Source organism: Aethalodelphis obliquidens, unplaced genomic scaffold (assembly GCF_003676395.1).
Source record: "Aethalodelphis obliquidens isolate GAN/ISIS:26980383/991018 unplaced genomic scaffold, ASM367639v1 scaffold6, whole genome shotgun sequence".
NCBI lineage: Eukaryota > Metazoa > Chordata > Mammalia > Artiodactyla > Delphinidae > Aethalodelphis > Aethalodelphis obliquidens.
The window spans coordinates 24414008-24431580 of record NW_020837950.1 but is presented as its reverse complement, the minus strand read 5'-3'; the positions used below and the strand labels follow the sequence as shown (position 1 = coordinate 24431580).

At 39.9% G+C, this 17573-nt stretch overlaps 1 protein-coding gene across 9 annotated transcripts in view; it reads left to right on the top strand.

Annotated features, from left to right (window-relative positions):
* The window catches only part of PI4K2B (phosphatidylinositol 4-kinase type 2 beta), a 116525-nt gene extending 99204 nt beyond the window's left edge, over nucleotides 1-17321 (top strand). For 3 of the 9 annotated variants that reach the window (XM_027103231.1, XM_027103225.1, XM_027103230.1), the window contains one exon: nucleotides 3609-6030. In XM_027103231.1, coding sequence (XP_026959032.1) covers nucleotides 3609-3782 — 174 coding nt within the window. In that variant the 3' untranslated portion in view covers nucleotides 3783-6030. Of the gene's footprint in view, nucleotides 1-3608; nucleotides 6031-6077; nucleotides 6587-16506 lie in introns of those variants that run through there. The other 6 variants (XR_003432177.1, XM_027103228.1, XR_003432175.1 and 3 more) reach the window with 4 other exon arrangements.
* The last annotated feature ends 252 nt before the right edge of the window (nucleotides 17322-17573 follow it).

The window sequence follows — 17573 nt, the reverse complement described above, 5'->3', positions numbered from 1 at the left end:
TAAACCAGAAGCTCATTTGCAGATTCGGTAAAAATTGATGTTAAAGAGAATGAAAGTGACGCTTTCGTACCTCCTGAGTACTTGACTCTTTACTAGATATTTTTATGTTTGTTATTATTTTTCCTCATAACAGCTCTACATAGTTGCCTGCATTTTGTAACTTGGCTCAAAGGGGTTAACACGTTGCATCTGTTTAATAAGGGAGTCTAAAGTCTGGCGAATCTGCAACATTTCGGCATTGCCTCTGCCTGGGGTCCTTATCATCTCTTCTCTGGATTTAATGATCTTCTAAGTGGTGTCCTTACCTCTCTTCCCATCCTTCTTCCACATTAGACCAGAACGATCTTTCTCAAAGCAGATATGATCATCTCTTTTGTGATTTAAAACTCCCCTGATTTGTCAGTCCGTACAGGCTTAAGCCCTGACTTTGAGCAACTTCTCCAACACCTTTGCAGTCTGCCTCCAGCAACATAGCTACCTTTATCTCTTGTCACTGTCAGCTTCCCCTAAGCCTAGCCGCTCAGAACTGTTCTTCAGTCCCAGTTCACATCTCCCAGTGGTGCCCTTTGCGTGCTGTCGTCTCTCCTGGGATGCCTTTTCCTCTCCTTCTGGAGAACAGTTTTTCCTTCAAGCTCCAGCTCTGTCTTCCTAGGCTCCTCCTGCCGCTCAAGGAGTTCTGATTTCCCTAGCACTCCATGGGAGTATTGGGGTCACATTTCACTCAGAAATTGGATGTTAAGACAGCATGTTGGGGAGTTTCCTGGTGGCCTAGTGGTTAGGATTCCGGGCTTTCACTGCTGCAGCGCAGGTTCAATCCTTAGTCAGGAAACAGATCCCACAAGCCGTACGGTGCAGGCCCCAAAAAAAAAGGACAGCAAATTGGGCATAGTACAGTTGAAAAATAGCTTAAAACCAACCAGGAAGTAGAATATACATAGTTTTATGTAGATAGTACAGTAATTCTCATGCCCACTAAAATTTGAGGACCAGTGAACTAGTCCAAAGGAAAGCAAAGTCTATATGCAGAAGTCTGTGAGTTCACACCATCTAACCTTGACCTATCACACCCCTACCATGGTATCAAATGTGGCATAGATGGAGCATTCTAAAGTGTTTTTCCTGGGCTTCGCTGGTGGCGCAGTGGTTGAGAGTCCGCCTGCCGATGCAGGGGACACGGGTTTGTGCCCTGGTCTGGGAGGATCCCACGTGCCGTGGAGCGGCTGGGCCCGTGAGCCACGGCCGCTGGGCCTGCGCATCCGGAGGCTGTGCACCGCAGCGGGAGAGGCCACAACAGTGAGAGGCCCGTGTACCGCAAAATAAATAAATAAAGTGTTTTTCCTTGCCTGCAATGTTTAGTCTATTTCTAAAAATAATCTTTTCTGATGTAAAGATATAGTAATAGATGTGTTTATTCTTTGGGAAATGAAAAAATGAGTGGTATGTAAAGGAGGGGATCAGATTGTAAAGTCAGGGCATAGATCCACTGTTGCTGAAGTGTTTGTCACACTACATTCCAGTTATTTGTTTGTGTGGCTGTTTGTTTCTACAATGTGTGCACTTTAAGGGCTCAGATGGGTTTTTTCCCTCGTATTTAGTCTTCTCCCCAACACAGCGCGTGCTCAGTAAATATTTCTTTAGCAAATAAATGCAAGATCATCAAGTGTCTTCTCAACTCCCAAAGAAATACTAATATTTTGGATAGTTTTAAGACTGAATAATTTTTGCTATTATATATTTGAAATTTTTTAGTCTTGTAGAATGACTTTCATTTTCTTTGTACCATTCCGCTTCTAGATTCTCTACAACAATCATGTATTGTTTTTAGAGTCAGGAAAATATTAGATGTTACTTAAATTAGTGTGTTTAGATTAACATGTTTAGAATAGGATTTTTAAAATCAAAAGAGGAAACTAACTGAATATTTCATTCCTTAGCCATGCTGGTACCCACATTTATTTTCATGGTAAGGGCAATGCTTATAAACATAAATTTTGTAAATTCTTTTTGTCTTTTTATCCAAACATAACTAGCCTAGAAGATTTTAAGGGAAGAGCTTAAAAGGAATCCTAAACCATAAATACAATGAGTAGCTACTATTACTAGTAAAGGTTTATTTCTCTGATGTATTAAATACTTCAGATCTTCCAGGATCTAAACCATCTAGTTTATACTGTTCAAGTATTATGACATTTATTTATTAGTATGGCTTTATGTTGAAACCTTTATGCTTATCTCACTATTAAACAGTCTTTACAACAACTAGTAAAATGCACACCATCTGTATATTAAATATTTTCAAATACCTGAAGGAGACATCCTTATTTCTAACGTACACAACAAAGGGAATTTTTTTTTTTTCCTGTACGCGGGCCTCTCACTGTTGTGGCCTCTCCCGTTGCGGAGCACAGGCTCCGGACGCGCAGGCTCAACGGCCATGGCTCACGGGCCCAGCCGCTCCGTGGCATGTGGGATCCTCCCGGACCGGGGCACGAACCCGTGTCCTCTGCATTGGCAGGCGGACTCTCAACCACTGCGCCACCAGGGAAGCCCCCAAAGGGAATTTTTTACCTGATATGCAGGGAAAAAAAGAAAATTAATTATTAAATTTTTATTTGAACAGAGTAGAATAGGCTGTAAGCTATGCATTGTTTCATAACCTTATTTATATGCTCAAGTAGCAATTCCAAGAGTATGTTTAAACATGGAATGTAATATAGTTTACTTTTCCTAGTTTTACTTCTCCTATTTAAGAATAGACTCTTAGAGTCCGCCTGCCGATGCAGGGGACACAGGTTCATGCCCCGGTCCGGGAAGATCCCACATGCCGCGGAGCGGCTGGACCCGTGAGCCACGGCCGCTTGAGCCTGCGCGTCTGGAGCCTGTGCTCCACAACGGGGGAGGCCACAGCAGTGAGAGGCCCGCGTACCGCAAAAAAAAAAAAAAAAAAGAATAGACTCTTAAATAAAACTTTACTTTAAATGCTACCTTCCCGAGTTCGCTAATTCACTTGCCCTGCGTCATGCTTCCCCATAGCACTTTTTCCTTCTAATACTTGGTGTAATTGACTTGTTTGAGATGTTTATTGACTCCTCCCCTGCTGAAATGTGAGCTCTGTGAAGGCAGAGATTTTGTTTGTTTTCTTACTGTTGCATCCCCAGCACTTAGAACAGAGCCTAGCACATAATAAGCATGCAGTAAATTTATTTGTTGAATGAGTGGGTAAGGCAAGTATTTAGTAAAAACCAGACTATTTAGACCAGTATTTTTTTAGGTCCAGTGTCAACTGGGGTACGTATGTGGAACCATTCACTTCATTCAGTCTCTGACTCCATTGCTCCTGGACATAGATGCATTCTAGAATATTTCAAAGTTACCAATTGGCAAAAATTATTTAAGTTTAATCCTGTGCATTTGTCTGTGTATATGTGTGTGTATAAGCATCCGTACATCCACATATATATATTGATAGCAGTTACTCATCACAGTCTCTGTTGGGCATAAATGGATGAAATAAAAATTGTAGTTATGAATAGATGGTTAAACTAATGTCAAAGAACGGAAGGTTTTTATCCTTTTTGAACTGATGAAAACCTCTCTTCTTTCCACAGATCTTAAATCTTACTCAGGCATTGAGAGACAGGAGGAGTCCTGTCCAGCTAGTACAGATGCCTTGTGTGATTGTGGAGCGCAGTCAAGGTGGAGGTCAGGGTCGGATCGTCCACCTCAGCAATTCATTCACCCAGACTGTCCACTGCAGGAAGCCTTTTTTTTCCTCCTGGTAGCAGATGTGAGAGAAAGAAACTGTTTGGCATTATTGTGTTGTTACAACATTACCGCCCTGTAAACCTGCTGGTAAGAGTTCCAGTTGCCAAAACCTCAAATAATATAAGTTTCTAAAAGGTTTTCTTTGAATGTAATTGAAGTTTACAGTTTTCTGTCCAAATACTAAATTTCTATTTCAGGGAAGAAGTGATATATCTCCTATGTCGTATTTTTGTAGAAAAATTGTATTTTATGTTGTTGATGTTAGTTTCAGAGGTCATTTCATAGTTTACACATTCTGGAATGACTATAATTACTCTAGAATTCCAAACAGAAAAATAAGGTGTTTGTTGACTTTGAATACAATAACTTTTTATATACTTTTTTAATATTGAGAAGAATGGTCATGTTAACTCTTCTTACATTATAAAAGGCCTTTGAGGATGAAACTGCTCTTATGAGCTTTAATAGAGTAGTTAATAGAAAATAGTTAAGAATAAAACAATGTTGCCTTAATTTAAAAAGCTGCTACTTTAGAACTTGAATAAATGCTCCTAAAGTGACCATTATTAGGGACCAGAAAATTATATTTCAAGTTACCAATGACCATTTTCTTTTTTGTACTTCAGAATATTTTGGGTCAATTATTTTGTTATAGTGAGGGAAAAAAAATCTAACGCTATCTCCCCCTTTAAAAAAATGGAAACACTCAACTGAGACTTGAGGGGAATACTATGAAATTAAGATAGATCCCCAGTATTTTGAAATTCCAGAATAGCATTAAAAATTCCCATCTGTTTCTTGCATGGGATCAATACTTAATCATTTAGTACCTCAGAGTACTGATCTCGTTCAATTTAGTACTTCAATTAGTATTAAACTTCACTGAAAGGTAAACCATAACTCAAACCGTATATTGGGTTGCATTTTCAGGTCCTAGGACATAACCTCTTAAAAATAATAGTAGTGTTGTAGGGTACTTGAAATTACTGATGTTATTATAATTACAGTCAACTTTAGAATACTAGTCCCAGTTAAAGGGGACCGTAACAGAGATAACCATTAAGTCATTTTTATTTGATTTTGAATATCAGTATTTCTGACATCCTGGGAATTTGTAGTACTTTTAACTTACCAAGTGATTGAAATTGAGATGAGCCCGATATGAAGATTTGATCCCAAAGAAGCAGGAGCTTCATTCTCTTCTTAGGCTCCAAACAAATAACATCACCACTCAGACTAAACTGGGCAGTTTGTGGTCTTGGCCTTTTGTCGTTAAGCTTTCTGTCCTGTAATTTTTCAAATTATTTTTATATAAAAAGTATTTCCTGAAGATTGAATTAGGATGGAAGTCAGATCTGCCGTTCTCCCTTTCTTCACACCTTTCTCTTGGTCTTCGTGGATGTGATGAGTGAGGATTACTGCTGTCCTAGTGGAAGTCCATTGGAAACCTGTGTTCTCCTACCTCCCCTGACCCTCCATGATCTCAATGTTGAGATAATGGAAAATTGACTGGAAATTCAAAGCTCAAGCTAATATCTTTAGATAAATACCAGTCATTAAAATGTGCCTTTTGAAGATGTGTTCTTAATGAAATAAGTTGTTATGATGTGGTTACTGCTTTCATAAAACAGGGTTTTCAGTATTTTGAGAATTTCTGTATTAATTTAAAAGATGAAAACTTAGTAAGTTGCTACTGTTTTGTACCCTAAAATTAAAATAGTGTGGAAATATTTTTAAATGGTCTGACCAGGCCAGAAAAATAGAGTTGAAATATTTAAGATATGCTTAGAAGTCAGAGTACATTGGTTTTATTTTATAAATTTTCATGAACTTCATTTTTATTTAAATATTGTGTTAATATTTTCAGTGAGTATATTTATAGTGTCAAACATGGTAGACGAAAGGTAATAAAAATCACTGTCTTAAGACTAGATTTCTCCTGAAGTATGTATATTGAATATTTAGAATGTTTGTAAATACATTTATGTTTATAAATGATGACAAACCACCATTTTCTTACTGCATATATTAGTAGTGCAGTTTAATACTTCATCATTCCAAAAGATATATTTAACTGGAATCTTTATAATTAGAGACATTTTCATTTTTATTTGAATATAAGCTGCCTTACTCTCCCCCAAATTTGTCAGCAGTTAGTTGAAGACTATGGAAACATGTTTTTTGCAATCTTGAAAACGATTTGATTCACAAATTTTTTTTTAATTAAAGTTTTGTACTAATGGAATTAAAACCTTATTAAAAACAGTGGTGACCAGTCCTTTGATCAGATTACATCTTAAATCCTTTTACAGATATATGAAGAGACAGGCAGCATCTTATGTTTTATAGTCTGCCTTCTTTCCCAAAGTTGCTTGGGCAGCTGTACAGATAGTGGCAGAGATCTTCAGTGTGGCTCTGTTTCCAGGCCTCTCTTATGGTGAGTTTGGAGCCATGTAACCGAGTTCTGGCCAGTAAGATGTGGGGATGAGGGATATATGTGGCTTCCAGACCTGGCAGTAAAACTCACTGCGGCACAACCAGTGATCACCGTTGACCACTCTCTTGTCTTCCCATTTGGCTGTAAACAAAGAATTTGCAAAGTGGAAGCAGCCAGGACATGTGAGTCACTGCTTGGAAACCTACCAGGAGAGCGTGCTAACTGCATTGGACTGTGACATGAGCAAGAAATAGTGCTTGTGTTTAGTCACTAAAATTTTGCATTTATATGTTAAAACTTACCATAGTCTGTCCTATCCTGGGCGTTAACAGTGTAAATAGAAAAAAAAAATCATTTTAAAATAAAAAACCAATTATAGAAGGCTGAATGGCAGCAGCAGTGAGTATTTAATCTCAAATCCCCATAGAACAACTAGGATAGCAAAAGGAAAATCACAGTGACACCATCTTCACTAAAATTAGATGATAGAATATCCCTATGGATCCCAGAAATGAACAGTTTGGGCTACATCCATCAATAGCAAAAGGATCACATGGGAACAACAGCTTTGGAGGAGTGAACGGAGGGAAAGTGAGGGGGGCCTGTGATGGTACAAAGAGCCCAGAATCTGCTGACATGTCGTCAGCCCCAAAAGGAGGCGCCCCCAGTCATCGTGGCAGATCCTCAACTGGTGCATCCAAAACCACAATCAAAATTGGGAGAGGGCTGTCCAGCATTCAGCCGGAAGCTGTAATGGGAGCCTGCAGGAAGGTATGAGGGTGCCAGGGCAACCTGGTCTTCAGGGTTCCCGGAAGTAGCTGGTGAGAGCACATAGACCTGCCCTGAGAGAAGCTACTGGATATAGGATAGACATTGATGAGGGAAGGACCCTGGGGATAAAGGAGACAAGGTTCTGATACAGATAGAAGAGGGGACCAGATGAGACAATTCAGAAAGTACTAAGAAGGTTCATAAAAAACCATGTCATCTGGGAATTCCCTGGCGGTCCAGTGGTTAGGACTCAGCACCTGCACTGCTGGGCCCAGGTTCCATCCCTGGTCCAGGAACTAAGATACTGCAGGCCAAGCGGCACGGTCGAATAAATAAGTAAGACTAAAATATCAGCTATTACAAAAAGAATAATAAAAATAAAAGTTATCTTAAAAAAAAATGTTATCTAATACTCTGTAATAACTACAGAAGAGAGAACCCTAGAACTACAAAACCAGGAAACTCCAGGCCTACCTCACCACCTACCCAGGAATCTTCTGAAAATATAGGAGGAAAGTATGAAAAAGTCCATCTCACTTAAACATGACCACATCATACAATATGCTTTAAGAAAACAGGATAACAGCATGTATCACATACCCACAGGAAATGAAGATATCCTAGAAACTTTTACAAAGCAGAAGAAAACAGTAATATATGTTAAAATGCTGAAGAAATTCAAGAAATGATAGAACCTGAGAAAGAACAATATAACATCAAAATCAGGAAAGCTCAAAAATTAGATGGACAAGCAACAGGAGGAAATAAAATGAGAGCTGACAGAGCTCAGAGGAAATATTGGAGTTAACAGTATGTTTCAGAAATAAACTAGAAGGCACCCAAGGGCAAATAGACAACATCCACAGGAACTCTACAGCAAACATCATACTTAGTGCTGGAAAATCTAAAGCTTTCTATATTTGTTTTCTGTTGCTGCTGTAATAAGTTACCACAAACGTTAGTGTTTTAAACAACACAAATTCATTATCTGACAGTTCTGCAGGTTAGAAGCCTGATACAGGTGTCACTGGACTAAAATCAGGGTGTCAGCAGGGCTGTGTTTCTTTCTGGAGGCTCAGGGGGGAATCTGTTCCCTTGTCCTTTCTAGTATCGAGGAGCCTCACACATCCCTTGGCTTGTAGCCCTCTCCCTCCATCTCCAAAGCCAGCAACAGCGGGCTGAATACTTTTCTCATCACATCATTCTGACACTGACCCTTCTGCCTCCTTCTTGCACTTTTAAGGACACTTGTTATTACACTGGGCCCACCCGGGTAATCTAGAATAATCTCCCTATGTTAAGGCCTGCTTATATGTAACCTTAATTCCATCTTCAACTTTAATTCCCCTTTGCCATTTAATATATTCAAAAATTCTGGAGATTAGGACATGGACATCTTTGGGGGCCAGTATTCTGCCTCTGCACTTTCTCTCTGAGATCAGTAATGTGACAAGGGGGCCTGCTTTCACAATTCATATTCAGTATCGTACTGGAGAGCATAACCAGTGCAGTAAAGGCAGGGAAGAGGTGAAAGGAATGAGGTTCAGAAAGAAAGAAAGAAAATTGTCATTATTTATAGATGACATAATTATGCATGTAGAAAATTAACAAGAATCTACCAATAGCTATTAGAATTGATAAGTGAATTTTGCAAGGTTTATATACCAGCAACATTAGTTAGAAAATTTTAAAAGATACCATTTATAGCAGCAGCGAAACACATCAGATTTCTAGGGATAAGTCCAACCAAAGATGTGTAAGCTCTCTATACCAACTATAAAAAGAGTATTGAGAATAATTCAAGATTTAAATAAATGGAGGGCATTACCATGCTTATGTATCAATAATGTTAGGATGTTGATGCTCCCAAGTTTGTCTATAGTTTCAACACGATCAAATCCCATCAGGATTTTTTAAAAAATTGACAAGAGGGTCCATCTGCCGATGCAGGGGACACGGGTTCGTGCCCCAGTCTGGAAAGATCCCACATGCCACGGAGTGGCTGGGCCCGTGAGCCATGGCCGCTGAGCCTGTGCGTCCGGAGCCTGTGGCCCGCAACGGGAGAGGCCACAACAGTGAGAGGCCCGCGTACTGCAAAAAAAAAAAAAAAAAATTGACAAGCTAATTCTAAAATGTATATGGAAATGTTCTGGCCAACCTATGAGACAAGAGCAAAAGTTGGAGGACTTATACGCTACCTGGTCTCAGAACTTATAAAGCTACAGCAATCAAAACAGTGGTAATTGGGGTAAAGATAGACATAAGATCAAGGACACAGAAAAGAGAATCCAGAAATAAACCCTACATACATGGTAAACTGATTTTCAACAAAGGTGCCAAGGCATTTCAATAGAAAGGGAAGTCTTTTCAACAAGTGATACTGTAATACACACACACACACAGAGTGAACTTTTACTTTCACCCCATACAGAGACCTAAGTATGAGAGCTAAAACTTATAGAAGAAAACAGGAGAAAATCTTAGTGACCTTGTTTTTACAGAGATTTCTTAGAGCACAAATGGCACAAACCATTAAAGGAAAAAATTGATAAATTGGTCTTCATCAAAACTAAAAACTTTTGCTCTTCAAAAGACACTTCAGAAAATAAAATTTCTAGTCACAAACTGGGAGAAAATATTTGACAAATATATCTGATAAAGAATTCCAGAATATATAAAGAGATTGCACAACTCAAGAATAAGAAGTAAAATAACCCATTTAAGAAATGAACATAGGAGCAGGACAGGAATAAAGATGCAGACGTAGAGAATGGACTTGAAGACATGGGGAGGGGAAAAGGTAAGCTTGGACGAAGTGAGAGAGAGAGAGAGAGAGAGAGACATGGACATATATACACTAACAAATGTAAAATAGATAGCTAATGGGAAGCAGCCGCATAGCACAGGGAGGTCAGCTCAGTGCTTTGTGTCCACCTAGAGGGGTGGGATAGGGAGGGTGGGAGGGAGACACAAAAGGGAGGAGATATGGGGATGTATGTATAGCCGATTCACTTTGTTATAAAGCAGCAACTAACACAACACTCTAATTATACTACAATAAAGATGTTAAAAAAAAAAGAAATGAACAAAATATTTTACGGACACTTCACAAAATAAGATAAATGAATGGCCAATAAGCACATCAAAGGATGCTCAACATTACCACTAGGGAAATGCAAATAAAACCCACAATGAGTAGAGTTAAACTTACACCTATCGCACACCCAGCCATTCCTTTTTCTTTTACCCACCCAAGAGAAATGAAAGCAAACGGCTACATAGAAATATTCACGGCAACCTTTTTTGTAATACCCTAAATTGGGCACAACCCAAGTTCACCAACAAGTGCATGGATAAGCAAAAAATACATCCATACAATGAAAAGGAAAAGACTATGTGCTAGGCTTCCCTGGTGGTGCAAGTGGTTGAGAGTCCACCTGCCGATGCAGAGGATACGGGTTCGTGCCCCGGTCTGGGAAGATCTCACATGCCGCGGAGCGGCTGGGCCCGTGAGCCATGGCCGCTGAGCCTGTGCGTCCGGAGCCTGTGCTCCGCAACGGGAGAGGCCACAACAGTGAGAGGCCCGCGTACTGCAAAAAAAAAAAAAAAAAAAAGTCTGTGTGCTGATAAACCCAACGACATGGATGAATCTCAAAACGATTATGCTGACTGAAAGAAGCCAAACACAAAGAGAATGTACCATGTGGCTCCTTTTATATAAAATTTTCTAAAATAAAAACTAATCCGTTGTTAAAACAGTCCAGTGATTGCTTGGGGACTGAGGTGGATTATTGGGGGGGGTGGTTAACTAGGGTGGCATTGTAAACACTGCTTTGCATGGGGGTCTGAGGAAATTTCAAGGGATGATGGAAATACTTTGTGTCTTGAGTGTGGTTCTCATTGCACAGGTGAGTACATTTATCAAAGATCATCAAATTGCACAGCTCATTGTATGTAAAGTATTCTTCATGAAACAATAAGCAATGAATTACCACTTCAAACCTAGCAGATTCGGGCAAAAGTAAAAGCCTGACAGTTGGTAGAATCATTTTGGAGAGCAGTCTCTAGTAAAATTGAAGATGCAAGTACCTGGTAGTGTGTGCATTCAAGGAAACACATACAAGATTGGCCAATGCTATAGTGTTTATAGTACTGAAAAATTGAAAACAACCTGAATATTAGCAGGAAATGGATAAATTGTGGTATACCCATACAATAGAAGACCACAGAGCACTAAAAATCAACTGTAGCCACATGTATTGAAATGTACACATAAACTCGAAAACGATGTTGAAGGAAAACAACACTAAGTTGCAAAAGTATTTACACATTTATGTAAATACAAAACAGTACTACGGTACTTTTTTATAGTTGCTTTTTGACATATGCATACATGTAAGTATATTAAAACGTGGACAGGAATGTCCTTCTCCAGCTTCAGAATAGGAGGTAAGGAGGTTGTAGAAGCAGATTTAAAGGTTACCAAGTACACTTTAAGTATAAAATTTTATCTCTTTAAAAAGTATCTGAAGCAAATATGACCAGATGGCCACATTTGTTAAAATCTGGGTGGTAGGTGAGTTGTTATATGTTATTCTCTGTTATTTTCCGTATGCTTCAATTATTTCATTTTTTAAAATAAGCTTTTATACGGGACCACATTTATGTGAATACTTTGTCTGTCACCTTTCTTAATTTGCTATGGCTGTCATGAAAAAATATCACAGAGTGGCTTTAAACCATGGAAATATATTTTGTCACAGTTCTGAAGGCTGGGAGTCCAAGATCAAGATGCCAGCAGGGTTTTCTGGTGAGGACTTTCTCCTGGCTTGCAAATCGCTGCCTTATTGTGTCCTCACATGGCCTTTTCTTATTGCACTCACATCCTGAGGACACGGTTCTATTGAATTAGGGCCCACCTCATTTAACTGTAATTACCTCTTTAAAGGCTGTATCTCCAAATATAGTCACATGGGGGCTAGAGCTTCAGCATATGAATTGGGGGGAGGGGACACAATGCAGTCCACAGCACTACCCAAACTAAAAAACTATTAGGCACCTCCATCTGCGTTAGGCTCTCTGATTGCGGCCAGGCTCAGCCTCAACCTTGGCCACTGCTGCAGTCCCAGCCACCTCCTTAGTCATATCCTCAGTGGAACACTGAAATAATAAGAACACCCATCTGTAAATATTTTCTGAAGTGAAGTCTGAGAGGCTTTCTTCTTAATAATGTGTAGGACTTTTCAACCTGGATTTGTAATAATTATTTTTACAACTGAAATAAACGTCATGCTTACTGCCTCGCTCCTGGTTCTGTTCTGCATAGTTGTGAACCAGAACAGCTCCGTTTCTCAATCATGGCAGATACATGAATTTGCTTTAGCTTTTCTCATTTGTTAAAATCCCAACACCTGTATGGACAACAGTTTGTATGATGGAAGTCACTCACTGAATTCAACAAACATTTATGGGTACTCACTGTATGCCAGGTTCTCCAAAAGGCAGTAGGAAGACAGAAATCAGTAAAATACAGTTTCAGCTCTTGGATTCACTCTTCAGATACTGCTCAAAGCAGAAGGAAAACCGGAAAATGGTGGTAGGTCTAAAATGAAGTATTTTTGAGGGAATAATGTCTTAATCTTTGATCGTGTGTGCAAATCTCTACCTTTGCCTCTTAGACTGTAAATTATTTGCCTACAGGGGAGGGAAATGAAATGCTTTGTAAACAAAATGCTTCACTGGCTTTGACCTGAGCTGTCAACATTTTCCTTATTTATTAATAGAAGCATATTTTCAATGTCTAGGCTTGTCTTGTGGAGAGCATGGCTTTCATTCAACATCTCAATATATTTAATCCATTCTTTGGAGATAAGGGAGTAGATAGTCCCCAAAGGTGGCTCTCGTCACTTCCTTCCCTCTTTGCAAGCATGTACTTTTCCACCCATGAGGAAGTGGAATCTACCTCTCCCCCATTTCTATCTGGGCTTGCAACTTGCTTTAATCATCAGAATGTAACAAAAGTGCAACTATGCCAGTTTGGGCTTAGTCTTTAAGAAGCCTGGCAGCCTCCACTCTCCCTGGGAAATCAGCTGCCGTGTAAGAAGTCAAATGGGACTTCCCTGGCGGTCCAGTGGTTAAGACTCCATGCTTCCACTGCAAGGGGCATGGGTTTGATCCCTGGCCAGGGAGCTAAGATCCCACACACCATGTGGCACGGCCAATAAAAAAAAAAAAGTCCAACTACCCAGAGTCCGCCATGCTGTGAGGAAACCCAAGCTAGTCATGTAGAAAGACTACAGTGAAAGAGAGGAGAATAAGACCATTCTACTTACCATAACATCATCTCTCCTAAATTAACAAAAAATTCCTGTTATCTGTTATATAGACCGTATTCATATATCTTTAATTATTCACCAAATATATTTTTTATAGCTAGGTTTCTTTGAATCGAGATCCAATCAAGTTGTATACATTGCATCTGTTGTTCTAGCTTTTAATCTAAAACAGTTCCTTCACTTTCCCCATGACATTAACTTTTGGGATATTCCCCATACTGGATCTGTCTCATTGTTTCCTCTTAGTGTTCAACTTGATTCTCTATCCCCTGTATTTCCTATAAATTGGAAATGAGATCTAAAAGCTTGAATAGGTTCAGGTTAAACCTTTTTGGCAAGAATATTTCACAAATGATTCTGTGTACTTCATATTGCATTTAGATCAGGAGTTAGAAAAGAGAGATTTAATTTTTATCAACGAATTCATCATGTTAGGAGAGGAAATCCCAAAAAAGCCAGAGAGCTGTGGCAGCAGGAACTCTTTTAACAAATCAAAACATATTCTTGTGTATGGAGTGTGGTTAGATTTCCTCCTACCCCCATTTCTTTGAAAACTTAATTCTTGTCCCATCTTTTTTTGTCAACGAGTTTTTCTTATTTAGCTCTCCTTTTTGATGATGATAATGATGATGAGTTGGTTTCCATCAAGCAAGTCTACTAATCTGTCATAATATCAAAAAAATATTGTCATGAATGGTAGTAATTAAGCATAAAATCTGAGGAACAAAATACATAACTTGGAACAAAGTCGTGTATGACTTCTGAGAGCTTTTATTCATTGCCGTGAGCTATCTTGCTTTTACTCAGTGTTTCTCATCTGAAGATCCCTAAATGTTAAGTGGGCCCATGGATTGAACTGTGAAAGTATATAACGAAAATACATTTATCTAACAAAGTGCATTATTAATCAGCATCATCTTATTCAGTAAATTTTAACCTGCTTCAGATTCCATGTAAAGAGTTCTCTGAGAAAACAAATCCTTAAGCTTTGAAGTTTTTATTCTAAAGCCAAATAATGCAATAGGTTTAACTTTTGTCTTTTTGAAATACTGCAAACTTACCTATGTTCTAATATTGCGTATCTTCAATAAGTAGAAGATAGGCCACAATTCCCTTTTGTCTGAGTCTGAGATTGGAATAGACCTGTATTTAAGTCCTGGCTCTGCTCATGAGCTCCATGCCCCTGGGCAGATCTTACAATCTCCCAGACCAGCTTTCTCTCCACCTGTAAAATACATGAGCTAATGCTAACTTCAAAGTTTTGTAACAAAGATGACATATAATGTCATTTCACGTATTTTGTGAAAAGTGTGGTACAAATTCTGTTATGGATTCAGTTTTTATCGGAGCAGCTGTCTGTGGACTTTTGGATTTGGGCTTTTAGATGATGAAATAAAGCATACATCTGTGTTTATGGGTTTGGATTATTGCATAAAGTTTTAGATTGAATATCATCTTTCCTGGAGCATGGTGACAGATTTGGAACCAAAGCCTATTTTAAAGTTTTCTGTTGTGTGACACCGGGGTTGATCTGGGGTTGAGAGGAAAAGGCACCTGAGGTCACTGGGTAATAGTGAGAGATTTGTCCGAACCTGACTCCCTGAGAAACTAAGCGACATTTCAAAAAGGTATTTGTGCAGAATCCTGACATCTGGTTCCAGCTGGTGAAATGCTAATCTGGCAGCCGGTGGCTGGTACCTCTGCAGGTCGCCTTGTGGGTTTTTTAAGACCTGAAAATGGAAACGTGTGATATCAAAAAGAAGCAGCTAATCTACTCTGTATGCAAAGAGATGTGTTCATTTTTCCTTTGACTCCAGGAACCCTGGCTGCTCCTTACCTCTGGTTACACAACTCCCACCTGACTGTTAAGACTTCTGAAACTATTGAAGCTTTCAAAAACAGTAGAAAAATCAGGTAGCCTTGCCTTTCCCAGGAGTCAGAAAGTTGTGTAAACGTTTAGGGCTGATCCCCCGGCTGCCGGAACTGGTTTAACCAGGTTCAGCGATGCTTGTGCCCAAACGCCTGTCAGGACTGCCTTTAATCTCAGTGTGGCTTTGGGAACAATCCGGAAAACTACGCTTCAAGTGTTTGTTTTAAATTGCAGCACTTACAGGTAACTGTATTTCAACCAAGGCACCGGTTTAGACCAAGGTCGCCACTGCCCTGGCATAGTTTCTAAGCAATGTAACATTCAGCTACGCTTACTCTCCATGCCGTAGATGAGGAATTGGATATGCTTAATTCCCTGAATCTCTCACTTAAATGCTGCTCAATTACTGGGACAACATCCCCCTTAATATGTTTTGAGGGCAAATATTACTATCTTTATTTTAAAGTTTCGAAAGTCTGTGGCTCAGAGAGGGCAAGTTGTCATTGCTGACGTGGAAATTTGATATAATCTATAAAGGAATGCAGTAGAAAAAGCCTTTGAACGAAGAGACGGAAAGGTAGCAGAATATGCCACTTTGGTTTAAGGATGATTTGGAGCTGAAGGCAATTGAGAATCAGCAGATATAAGAAAAGCTCTTTGCCTTCCCCTTATTTGCCTAAATGCAGAACATAATTTGTAAAGATGCCCTCCTCCCCGCCACCTCCCCTCTCTATCAAGAAGAACAGAAATAAATCACCATAGACAATTCTAGACCTTTATTTACCATTAGTTTCCCCATCTCCTCGCCTTCCCACAATTTGCCACCTGTAGGAGCTCAAAGTCCTTCTCATGTCATGTCTCTAAAAATATACTGTTCTTTTGTCAAGATGCTGTGTAAGCCTAGGTTCTAACGACCTCTTTGAGGTACTCACCTCTAAGTGCTCCCATGTGTATGCTTGACACACGTGTTTATAAACGTCTGCTTGTTTTTTCTCTTATTAATCTGTTTTTTTGTTAGTTTAATTTGTAGGGCCTCAGCCAGAGAACCCAAGATGGGTAAAGGAAAGAGATTGTTTTACCTTCCCTACAAGATCAACTAGATTCTAGTGGAGGTTCTATTCATACTTTGGGGAGATTATTTGAGTTTCCCCTGTATGTATGTGTATGTGTATGTGTATGTGTATGTGTATGTGTATATGTATGTGTATATGTATGTGTGTGGGTGTGTTTACTTATTTAGTCAACTGTGCTACCACTTATAAAGTTCTTACTTTGCCATGTACTGTGTTTTTCATGCTGTGTAATCATCCTCTTTTTTTCTCCTCCAGATTTGCTCCCCGCTTTCCCCTTCTGCTCTATGCTGTGGGAGGCTGACCTTTATGGACGCCATCAAAAGGCACTTCCACGTCTCATCTCTGGCTGTTGTTTTTTTTTTCCAGTAGGAGACACTGACAGATGAAAGATCTGAGGGCCAAAGGAGGAGACTGAGGCTGGGTATTTATCCCCCCAGCTTCTTCCCTGTGGGCCTGTCATGGTTGGCTGAGGCCCTCTGCTGAAGGCCATCGCTCTGTAGGGCTGTTCCTTCCGTATAATTATTCTCTTTGGGTTTCAAGTAACTTCCTTGGCCCTGTAGACCTGGGGTGGAAATAACTTCCTGCTAGTAATAGCCCTAAGGGAATGCACTTTCCCTGGGTAGTTTAACTTAACCCTGCCCCCAGCCTGGTAAACAGCCCCCTTATGAAGCTTCCTTCAATTACCCCACGTGAATGTGCCGTCTGTTCCCTGCCAGGATCCTGAATGTCACACATGCGCGTTCATTTCATTCTTTCTGCAACCCAGAAGCCACGTGTATTATTACACATAGTACACCTGAGAAAGGCTCAGAGATGTGAAACAACTTGCCTGAAGTGACATAATCTGTGAAGGGTAGAGCAGGATTCAAAGTGGGGGCGTGCATGGCTCAGCTACCCCCCTCATCAGGCTGAGCTGTACTGGATTACCTCTATGGTCCCAACCTTTTCCCCTTGTCCTCTTCTCGTAAAAAATACTTTGCCGACCCTCTTGACCCTCTTAAAATGAAATTCATAGATAATTTAATCTAACTAAACACCTAATTTCAAATAAAATACACAAAATATTTTAAATTTATGTATTTATCTTTGGTGGTGTTGGGTCTTTGTTGATGCACGCAGGCTTCCTCTAGTTGCGGTGCGCAGGCTTCTCACTGTGGTGGCTTCTCTTGTTGTGGCGCATGGGCTCTAGGCGCACAGGCTTCAGGAGTTGTGGCTCATGGGCTCTGGAGCGCAGGCTCAGCAGTTGTGGCACACGGGCCCAGCTACTCTGCGGCATGTGGCATCCTCCCGGACCAGGGCTCGAACCCATGTCCCCTGCATTG